Here is a 12,154-nt window from a genome sequence, read left to right on the forward strand (position 1 = left end):
AGCTAACATTAGGCTATAACTAGCATATGGCATAATAAGATCGTACACGTAACGCTAGACTATCTTACCCGAATACATAATTTATGTATTGACATGTCTCCCTGTCACAGATGCCACGTTTGCCCTTAGTTTGAAGATGTAATCTGGAGACAGGCATTTTCTCCATCTCTTTAGCTATCATACTCTAATTCCACTGATTTCAAAACTCGGTCCTCCAGAAAGTGGAGAGCAATACTTATGTTGCATTTAAAAATAAATCCTCGTTAGACAAGATTACCTACACATACTGACCAGCTCAAATAGACAGAAGCATGCTACATGGCAGACCAATCCAAACTCATCTCTCGGCATGTTCAGCCCACTCATTATCTCAGCCAATCATGGCTAGCAGGAAGGTTGATGACTTTTTCTGTGGCTAATCCAATTAGGCTCGTAAATTGACAATGTTATTCCTATTTACAGATGGCATACAAGTTTGTTATTAAGGCACATGAAAGTTCACATGTTCTAGAAGGCATTTCTGCCCCCCCCAAAAAATCATTTTAACCTCCACCTGGCCAACATCCAGTGAAATTGCAGAGCGCCAAATTCACATACAGAAATACTCATTATAAAAATTCAGAAAAGATACAACTATTTTACATAGGTTTAAAGATGAACTTCTTGTGAATCGGAGTCAGATTTAAAAAAAGCTTTATGGCGTAAGCATACCTTACGATTATTTGAGAACATAGCCCAGCAAACAAATCATTACAAACAGAAACCAGCCAAGTGGAAGAGTTACACAAGTCAGAAATCAACCTCTCTGCCAAATCAACCTCTCTGCCAAATCAATCTCTCTACCAAATCAACCTCTCTACCAAATCAACTCTCTACCAAATCAACCTCTCTACCAAATCAACTTCTCTACCAAATCAACCTCTCTGCCAAATCAATCTCTCTACCAAATCAACCTCTCTACCAAATCAACCTCTCTGCCAAATCAATCTCTCTACCAAATCAATCTCTCTGCCAAATCAATCTCTCTACCAAATCAACCTCTCAGCCAAATCAACCTCTCTACCAAATCAACCTCTCTGCCAAATCAAACTCTCTGCCAAATCAAACTCTGTGCCAAAATGTTGTGCTTTTGTCACAAAGTGGACTATTGACTAGTATACAACATATGAATTATTTTTCATTCCTCCATATTAACACAGAAATCCTGGTCAAATGTTTTAGTTTTTTTTTATTACTAGTATCTTAACAAAGATCTACCATTTCAGACATATATTTTTTTTTAAAGGGGTTGAAATCAGGATATTTTTTTTAAAGGGGTTGAAATCAGATATTATTTTTAAAGGGGGTTGAAATCAGGATATTTTTTTAAAAGGGGGTTGAAATCAGGATATTTTTTTAAAGGGGGTTGAAATCAGGATATATTTTTTTTAAAGGGGGTTGAAATCAGGATATTTTTTTTACCCCTGTCGGCGCTTTTAGGACTAGAATAGAAATCTTGTGTGTCCCCATCAAATACAAAAGAAACACACTCATGGTCTCTGATAGAGGAATGTCAATAGGGTGAAGCTTTAAAAGAATCCTGTAATAATGGATCGTGTTTTTTTTGTCTGACATTTTGAATGAAAACACTGACTCACAGCTGAGGTGCTGAAAGAGTGTCTCCGTTTCATGACATTAGTTCCAGTCTTTGTTTGGAATAAATTCCTACTTTGAGTCTTCGCCTTCGTTCCAATATCCCAAACTACTGCACATGGGAATGCATGAAACGTACTCCTCAGATTGATGTGTCGTCACGACGCTCTGACGGAATTTTTGTAACTTGACTGGTAAGACGCTCCGGGAGGGCAGTCACGTGTGCTAGCAGAGCAGAGGTCCTGGGTTTGAGCTTCGGGAGGGCAGTCACGTGTGCTAGCAGAGCAGAGGTCCTGGGTTTGAGCTTCGGGAAGGCAGTCACGTGTGCTAGCAGAGCAGAGGTCCTGGGTTTGAGCTTCGGGAGGGCAGTCACGTGTGCTAGCAGAGCAGAGGTCCTGGGTTTGAGCATCGATGTGAGCCGCATCAGGAGGAAGCGCTACGCGCCATGCAAGTTGATGTCCGTTACACTAGCATACCACTTATAACGACCAATACATTACCGTCAGTCTAAATAGTATGCTTGTGTATTGTGCAGTAAAGGTGCTAGAAGATTGGCTCCTGTTGTTGATGATGATGGTGATGTCTTTGTTGGCTGGCAGGGTTCTCCAGGAGAGAGAGGTGCTGCCGGTCCCGGAGGTGCCATTGGTCTTTCAGGACGCTCCGGACCTCAGGGAGGTCCTGGACCAGCCGGAGAGAAGGGAGGCCCGGTGAGTACACACACACACCTGGACATATAACTTCAATATCTGCCTTTTAAAACAAAACTCTTTTACTGTATCTGGTAGTGTTAATATAAGAGGATGAAGGATAAGAGATGTTCTTGTCTATTATGGCCACATGTTGACTCGTTCTCTCCTGTCCCCACAGGGAGAAAGGCCCCATGGGACCAGCTGGTCGTGACGGTATTCAAGGTCCTGTTGGTCTTCCTGGCCCTGCAGGCCCCCAAGGCCCCCCTGGAGAGGATGGAGACAAGGTAATACTGTAGACAATCCTCTGTGGCTCCCTGGAGAGGATGGAGACAAGGTAATACTGTAGACAATCCTCTGTGGCTCCCTGGAGAGGATGGAGACAAGGTAATACTGTAGACGATCCTCTGTGGCTCCCTGGAGAGGATGGAGACAAGGTAATACTGTAGACCATCCTCTGTGGCCCTGTAGTATAGTGCAGTAATGTAGTATAGTACTGTAGTATAGTGCAGTAATGTAGTATAGGACTGTAGTATAGTGCAGTAATGTAGTATAGTACTGTAGTTTAACTGCAGTATAGTGCAGTAGTGTAGTTTAACTGTGCAGTATAGTGCAGTAGTGTAGTTTAACTGCAGTATAGTGCAGTAGTGTAGTTTAACTGTACAGTATAGTGCAGTAGTGTAGTTTAACTGTACAGTATAGTGCAGTAGTGTAGTTTAACTGTACAGTATAGTGCAGTAGTGTAGTTTAACTGCAGTATAGTGCAGTAGTGTGGTGTAGTATAGTACTGTACAGTATAGTGCAGTAGTGTAGTTTAACTGCAGTATAGTGCAGTAGTGTAGTTTAACTGCAGTATAGTGCAGTAGTGTGGTGTAGTATAGTACTGTACAGTATAGTGCAGTAGTGTAGTTTAACTGTACAGTATAGTGCAGTAGTGTAGTTTAACTGTGCAGTATAGTGCAGTAGTGTAGTCTAACTGTACAGTATAGTGCAGTAGTATAGTTTAACTGCAGTATAGTGCAGTAGTGTAGTTTAACTGCAGTATAGTGCAGTAGTGTAGTTTAACTGCAGTATAGTGCAGTAGTGTAGTTTAACTGTGCAGTATAGTGCAGTAGTGTAGTTTAACTGTGCAGTATAGTGCAGTAGTGTAGTTTAACTGCAGTATAGTGCAGTAGTGTAGTTTAACTGCAGTATAGTGCAGTAGTGTAGTTTAACTGCAGTATAGTGCAGTAGTGTAGTTTAACTGTGCAGTATAGTGCAGTAGTGTAGTTTAACTGTACAGTATAGTGCAGTAGTGTAGTTTAACTGCAGTATAGTGCAGTAGTGTAGTTTAACTGCAGTATAGTGCAGTAGTGTAGTTTAACTGCAGTATAGTGCAGTAGTGTAGTTTAACTGCAGTATAGTGCAGTAGTGTGGTGTAGTATAGTACTGTACAGTATAGTGCAGTAGTGTAGATTAACTGTACAGTATAGTGCAGTAGTGTAGTTTAACTGTGCAGTATAGTGCAGTAGTGTAGTCTAACTGTACAGTATAGTGCAGTAGTGTAGTTTAACTGCAGTATAGTGCAGTAGTGTAGTTTAACTGCAGTATAGTGCAGTAGTGTAGTTTAACTGCAGTATAGTGCAGTAGTGTAGTTTAACTGTGCAGTATAGTGCATTAGTGTAGTTTAACTGTGCAGTATAGTGCAGTAGTGTAGTTTAACTGCAGTATAGTGCAGTAGTGTAGTTTAACTGCAGTATAGTGCAGTAGTTTAGTTTAACTGCAGTATATTGCAGTAGTGTAGTTTAACTGTGCAGTATAGTGCAGTAGTGTAGTTTAACTGTACAGTATAGTGCAGTAGTGTAGTTTAACTGCAGTATAGTGCAGTAGTGTAGTTTAACTGCAGTATAGTGCAGTAGTGTGGTGTAGTATAGTACTGTACAGTATAGTGCAGTAGTGTAGTTTAACTGCAGTATAGTGCAGTAGTGTAGTTTAACTGCAGTATAGTGCAGTAGTGTAGTTTAACTGCAGTATAGTGCAGTAGTGTAGTTTAACTGCAGCATAGTGCAGTAGTGTAGTTTAACTGCAGTATAGTGCAGTAGTGTGGTGTAGTATAGTACTGTACAGTATAGTGCAGTAGTGTAGATTAACTGTACAGTATAGTGCAGTAGTGTAGTTTAACTGTGCAGTATAGTGCAGTAGTGTAGTCTAACTGTACAGTATAGTGCAGTAGTGTAGTCTAACTGTACAGTATAGTGCAGTAGTATAGTTTAACTGCAGTATAGTGCAGTAGTGTAGTTTAACTGCAGTATAGTGCAGTAGTGTAGTTTAACTGCAGTATAGTGCAGTAGTGTAGTTTAACTGTGCAGTATAGTGCAGTAGTGTAGTTTAACTGTGCAGTATAGTGCAGTAGTGTAGTTTAACTGCAGTATAGTGCAGTAGTGTAGTTTAACTGCAGTATAGTGCAGTAGTGTAGTTTAACTGCAGTATAGTGCAGTAGTGTAGTTTAACTGTGCAGTATAGTGCAGTAGTGTAGTTTAACTGTGCAGTATAGTGCAGTAGTGTAGTTTAACTGTACAGTATAGTGCAGTAGTGTAGTTTAACTGCAGTATAGTGCAGTAGTGTAGTTTAACTGCAGTATAGTGCAGTAGTGTAGTTTAACTGCAGTATAGTGCAGTAGTGTGGTGTAGTATAGTACTGTACAGTATAGTGCAGTAGTGTAGTTTAACTGCAGTATAGTGCAGTAGTGTAGTTTAACTGCAGTATAGTGCAGTAGTGTAGTTTAACTGCAGTATAGTGCAGTAGTGTAGTTTAACTGCAGTATAGTGCAGTAGTGTAGTTTAACTGCAGTATAGTGCAGTAGTGTAGTTTAACTGCAGTATAGTGCAGTAGTGTGGTGTAGTATAGTACTGTACAGTATAGTGCAGTAGTGTAGTTTAACTGCAGTATAGTGCAATAGTGTAGTTTAACTGCAGTATAGTGCAGTAGTGTAGTTTAACTGCAGTATAGTGCAGTAGTGTAGTTTAACTGTACAGTATAGTGCAGTAGTGTAGTTTAACTGTGCAGTATAGTGCAGTAGTGTAGTCTAACTGTACAGTATAGTGCAGTAGTGTAGTTTAACTGCAGTATAGTGCAGTAGTGTAGTTTAATTGCAGTATAGTGCAGTAGTGTAGTTTAACTGCAGTATAGTGCAGTAGTGTAGTTTAACTGCAGTATAGTGCAGTAGTGTAGTTTAACTGTGCAGTATAGTGCAGTAGTGTAGTTTAACTGTACAGTATAGTGCAGTAGTGTAGTTTAGCTGCAGTATAGTGCAGTAGTGTAGTTTAACTGCAGTATAGTGCAGTAGTGTAGTTTAACTGCAGTATAGTGCAGTAGTGTAGTTTAACTGTGCAGTATAGTGCAGTAGTGTAGTTTAACTGCAGTATAGTGCAGTAGTGTAGTTTAACTGCAGTATAGTGCAGTAGTGTAGTTTAACTGCAGTATAGTGCAGTAGTGTAGTTTAACTGTACAGTATAGTGCAGTAGTGTAGTTTAACTATACAGTATAGTGCAGTAGTGTAGTTTAACTGCAGTATAGTGCAGTAGTGTAGTTTAACTGTGCAGTATAGTGCAGTAGTGTAGTTTAACTGTACAGTATAGTGCAGTAGTGTAGTTTAACTGCAGTATAGTGCAGTAGTGTAGTTTAACTGTACAGTATAGTGCAGTAGTGTAGTTTAACTGTACAGTATAGTGCAGTAGTGTAGTATGTGGGTTAGGAGTGTTACATTGCAGATATTATTTGTGTCGATGACATGTTAAGTTATGGTGATGGATTGGTGTGAAAATGTTTTAGCAGAGGCAGTTGTATGCACACACACACACACACACACACACACACACACACACACACACACACACACACACACACACACACACACACACACACACACACACACACACACACACACACACACCCATCACACATTTCAGATCCCTGTCACGTCCTCCATAGCGTTAGCGTGACAGTGGGAGTGCCAATAGAGGGATAAACCGAGCCAAGTAATCAATTAATTGCAAACACCAACCCAGGGTCTTTGTTGTCCAATCAAATTAAAATCTCCACAAATAATATTTACCACCTAATCTCAGTAAAGGTGACAGTTGGAAAATATTGGACTTGACTAAACAGCGAGACAGAAATGATTTTATGAGGAGTTAAAATAAAATAGGACTTCAAGCATCTTTGAGTCCGAGCGCTATACAGTATAAAGACGATGTATAGGTATCATTATCATAACTGTTGTTGTGTGTTCTGTCCCAGGGAGAGGTTGGTGAGCCTGGCCAAAAGGGAAGCAAAGCAGACAAGGGGGAACAGGTGAGTTCTCATCAAAGTTTCCTCGAGTAGGAAACGTCTAGAGAAACTTCACCCGAAATCAGAGACAAGCCTTTACTGGTGCAAAGACCGGAGGATGAGGAAACATCCACGGAAGTCACCCAGAGGCCCTGACCAAAATAAAATACATATTTTGGGGGATGGGGGGGGGATTCAGTCGGAGTCTCAACTTCCTGTTGAGAGTAAGAATAGTAGAATACACAAGATGCAATTCCCGAAATGTGGTTTTCCATAAGCAGTTTTTGTAATGTTATTTCAGTCACTCAATTAGTCCATGTCGGCAAAAAAATGTTTGATTGGTAAATTTGTCTAGCCGGCTATCTAAACTTGTGGTAATCATGGCCGAATTCCCATCGGGCATGCAGAGCGTGTGCCCAGGAGCCCGCATTGATTTTGTTCGTCACTCTCACTCAGATATCATATTAACATAGTGTAAAGTCAAGGTCAAAATGTGTATAATCGCAGGAAATTAGCTCTAAACCTGGATAACAAAAACTGCTCTGCCCCAGGGCAAAAGGAGTAGAATTGCATGAAATGTGTTGCACAAATGCCAGATGTTCTTTTCGTCCCATGGCAAAGTGTATAGAATTACAGAAAACTTGCTTTTAAAAAGACAAAACACTGCTACATTTTCTCTAAACTCCATGGAAACATTTTTTTGAATTGCATAAAATGTACTTTAAAACTAATCCTCTCCACTGCCAGTCCAGTGGGTGGGCTACTAAAATGTTTTGCTGCGAGGTAGGGGGCCCCCCCAACTAAATCTCGCTAGGGCCAGCCCTGCAGTCGCCTCAAATGACCTTAAGGTTGTCCATTGTTGGGGACAGCTCATTTAGAATCATAAAAGTAACCACAGATAAAGGTAGTGCTTAAGCATGTGAAGGCACTGTCGCTAACTGTGTCTCTGTCCCTGTCGTTAACCTCTCTGTTTCGGTGGTGGTGAGCAGGGTCCTCCTGGGCCATCTGGTCTTCAAGGTGTCATCGGAGCTCCTGGTCCTGCCGTGAGTATTAATTCACCTTTAACCTCTCACCAAACTCATCAACCCCGAACTGTCACCCCTCAGCTCAGCCCTCAACCCCTTGTTATTCCACTGCAACTACACAGTACAACTACACAGTGCAACTACACAGTGCAACTACACAGTACAACTACACAATGCAAATACACAGTACAACTACACAGTACAACTACACAGTACAACTACACAGTGAAACTACACAGTGCAACTACACAGTACAACTACACAGTACAACTACACAGTACAACTACACAGTGAAACTACACAGTGCAACTACACAGTACAACTACACAGTACAACTACACAGTACAACTACACAGTGCAACTACACAGTACAAGTACAACTACACAGTACAACTACACAGTACAACTACATAGTACAACTACACAGTACAACCACACAGTGTAACGACACAGTACAACCACACAGTACAACTACACAGTACAACCACACAGTACAACTACACAGTACAACTACACAGTACAACCACACAGTACAACTACACACTACCACTACACAGTGTAACTACACCATACAACTACACAGTACAACTACACAGTACAACCACAAAGTGAAACTACACAGTGCAACTACACAGTGTAACTACACCATACAACTACACAGTACAACCACACAGTACAACTACACAGTACAACTACACAGTACAACCACACAGTACAACTACACAGTACAACTACACAGTGTAACTACACCATACAACTACACAGTACCACTACACAGTACAACTACACAGTACAACTACACAGTACAACTACACTGTACAACTACACAGTACAACTACACAGTGTAACTACACCATACACCTACACAGTACCACTACACAGTACAACTACACTGTACAACTACACTGTACAACTACACAGTACAACTACACCGTGCAACTACACAGTACAACTACACAGTACAACCAATATAGCCACACCAATATAGTCACACCAACACCAATATGGGGCGGCAGGGTAGCCTAGTGGTTAGAGCGTTGGACTAGGAACCGGAAGGTTGCGAGTTCAAACCCCCAAGCTGACAATCTGTCGTTCTGCCCCTGAACAGGCAGTTAACCCACTGTTCCCAGGCCGTCATTGAAAATAAGAATTTGTTGGTTAAATAAAGGTTAAAAAAAAAATATATATATATATAGTAACACCAATATAGTAACACCAATATAGTCGCACCAACACCAATATAGTCACACCAACACCAATATAGTCACACCAACACCAATATAGTCACACCAACACCAATATAGTCGCACCAACACCAATATAGTCACACCAACACCAATATAGTCACACCAACCAATATAGTCACACCAACACCAATATAGTCACACCAACACCAATATAGTCGCACCAACACCAATATAGTCGCACCAACACCAATATAGTCGCACCAACCAATATAGTCACACCAACACCAATATAGTCGCACCAACACCAATATAGTCACACCAACACCAATATAGTCACACCAACACCAATATAGTCGCACCAACACCAATATAGTCACACCAACACCAATATAGTCACACCAACACCAATATAGTCGCACCAACACCAATATAGTCGCACCAACACCAATATAGTCACACCAACCAATATAGTCACACCAACACCAATATAGTCACACCAACACCAATATAGTCGCACCAACACCAATATAGTCACACCAACACCAATATAGTCGCACCAACACCAATATAGTCGCACCAACCAATATAGTCACACCAACACCAATATAGTCGCACCAATATAGTCACACCAACACCAATATAGTCGCACCAATATAGTCACACCAATATAGTCACACCAACACCAATATAGTCGCACCAACACCAATATAGCCACACCAATATAGTCACACCAACACCAATATAGTCACACCAACACCAATATAGTCACACCAACACCAATATAGTCACACCAGCACCAATATAGTCACACCAACACCAATATAGTCACACCAACACCAATATAGTCACACCAACACCAATATAGTCACACCAACACCAATATAGTCGCACCAACACCAATATAGTCACACCAACCAATATAGTCACACCAACACCAATATAGTCGCACCAATATAGTCACACCAATATAGTCGCACCAACACCAATATAGCCACACCATTATAGTCACACCAACACCAATATAGTCGCACCAACACCAATATAGTCACACTAACTCTCTTCATTTCACAGCTCAGTGCTGCAGGTCATCAGGACAGTAATATTATCTGTCAAATTATTAGATAATGTCTAGTCCTTCATCCCAATTGGCACCCTATTCCCTATATCCTATCAGCCCTGGTCAAAAGTAGTCCACTACATGGGGAATAGGTTTCTATTTACAGACGTCGCCTAGGCCTCTGGCTGGTGGGGCAATGACCTGCCTACTGAGACACACTGGCAGAGCTAGGTGGCACTCCCAGTCTAAATATGATCCACATCTGATTATATCACATGATAAAGCTGACCGGCTTCAGCTGTGACTTCTGTTGGAGTGGTTTATCTTCTTTAGTACCCAAATGCCCAAGATCAAAACTACCGTTGTCTTGTATGAGAGTAGAACAACAAGACTAGGGCAAGACTACAACAAGACTAGAGAGAGACTACCGCGAGACTACAATAAGACTACAACAAGACTAGAGAGAGACTACCGCGAGACTACAATAAGACTACGGAAATACTACAACAAGACTACAGAGAGACTACAGAGAGACTACAACAAGACTACAGAGAGACTACAGAGAGACTACAACAAGACTACAGAGAGACTACAACAAGACTACAGAGAGACTACAGAGAGACTACAGAGAGAATATATGTTTAGCATGTTAAAACACAGAAAGATAAGCCCCTGAACATCTTTAAGAGAACTGTAGATACACATTTGTACCTGACTTTCTAAGCTGTGTCTACTGAGAAGAGATTTGTAATAGTTAGCTAAAGTCAGACTGTTCCCTTGAAACAGCAACCGTCTCTCAAACCTCTACATGGTGTCTCAATCCTGCAGTAGCCTCTACACTAGTCTCACAAGCCAAACTCCACAGTCCTCCATGTACTGGGCTGTTGTTCTGGCCAAGCAAAACTATCATATCTCAAATTACACTCTATTTCCCTTCCCTTTTATAGTGCATAACTACCCATAGGCTTCTGGTCAAAAGAAGTGCACTACATTGCTAATAGGGTGCAGGTTAGGGCGTACCCTACTTCAACTCAGATCTCCACAGGTCAGATCCAAAACACAGAATTCTGCCTATTCCTGCCCCCTAAATGCAACCCAACACAACACAAGTCCTCAGCCTCCACCTACTCACTATCTCAGCTCTCTCTCTCTCTCTCTCTCTCTCTCTCTCTCTCTCTCTCTCTCTCTCTCTCTCTCTCTCTCTCTCTCTCTCTCTCTCTCTCTCTCGCTCTCTCTCTCTCTCTCTCTCTCTCTCTCTCTCTCTCTCTCTCTCTCTCTCTCTCTCTGTCTCTGTCTCTCTCTCTCTCTCTGTCTCGCTCTCTCTCTCTCTCTCTCTCTCTCTCTCTCTCTCTCTCTCTCTCTCTCTGTCTCTCTCTCTCTCTCTCTTGCTCTCTCTCTCTCTCTCTGTATCTCTCTCTGTCTCTGTCTCTATCTACCATGTAGCCATGTGGTGCTCCCACAGATTAATTAAGTCAGCACATTTCAGCTCCTCACTTCCTATCAGGCCTCCAGCTAGAATAAGGTACTGATTCCACCAACTCTTGACATCTAACCTCTGACCTCTGCCTTCCAGGGTAGTGATGGTGAGTCAGGACCCAGGGGTCAGCAGGGTATGTTTGGCCAGAAGGGAGACGAAGGATCCAGAGGATTCCCTGGGCTACCTGGCCCCATCGGACTGCAGGTACGACCACACACACACACACACACACACACACACACACACACACACACACACACACACACACACACACACACACACACACACACACACACACACACACACACACACACACACACACACACACACACACACACACACAGACACACAGACACACCCACACACATGCACACACACACACACACAAACAAACAGACGTCGGACATCAGGCGTCGCCATCGTTGGCTTCAGTTAATCTCTCCTCTATAATTCTCACACTATATAGTTTACAGCAAAACAGAAAACGTTGATGCATTGTATTAGTGGTATGTACTACACTGTCAAAATGTGTCTTTAAAAAGTCTCTTAAATTGGTTGCAAGTAAATATGTTTGTTTTTTTCTAAATTGAAAAATCAAAAGTACATTTGTTGAAACCAAATATATGATTCAATGCCAGCGGTTCTATTTAATCGTTAAAAAAAACTATATTTCAAGTTGCAACCTATTTCTTTCAACATTCAATACCTAATATCCCGAGTGGCCTAAGCGGTCTAAAGTCTCTGCATCTCAGTGCTAGAGGCATCACTACAGACCCTGGTTT

The 12,154-nt window shown here is 41.6% G+C and overlaps 1 protein-coding gene across 1 annotated transcript in view; it reads left to right on the forward strand.

Moving 5' to 3' along the window:
- LOC124042182 (collagen alpha-1(XI) chain-like) overlaps positions 1 to 12,154 on the forward strand; it is a 202,892-nt gene that overhangs the window by 156,995 nt on the left and 33,743 nt on the right. The window contains exons 40-44 of the mRNA XM_046360585.1: positions 2,232 to 2,340; positions 2,499 to 2,605; positions 6,597 to 6,650; positions 7,616 to 7,669; positions 11,469 to 11,576. Coding sequence (XP_046216541.1) covers positions 2,232 to 2,340; positions 2,499 to 2,605; positions 6,597 to 6,650; positions 7,616 to 7,669; positions 11,469 to 11,576 — 432 coding nt within the window. The remainder of the gene's footprint in view (positions 1 to 2,231; positions 2,341 to 2,498; positions 2,606 to 6,596; positions 6,651 to 7,615; positions 7,670 to 11,468; positions 11,577 to 12,154) is intronic.

This window comes from Oncorhynchus gorbuscha, linkage group LG08 (genome assembly GCF_021184085.1).
Source record: "Oncorhynchus gorbuscha isolate QuinsamMale2020 ecotype Even-year linkage group LG08, OgorEven_v1.0, whole genome shotgun sequence".
In the NCBI taxonomy this organism is placed as follows: domain Eukaryota; kingdom Metazoa; phylum Chordata; class Actinopteri; order Salmoniformes; family Salmonidae; genus Oncorhynchus; species Oncorhynchus gorbuscha.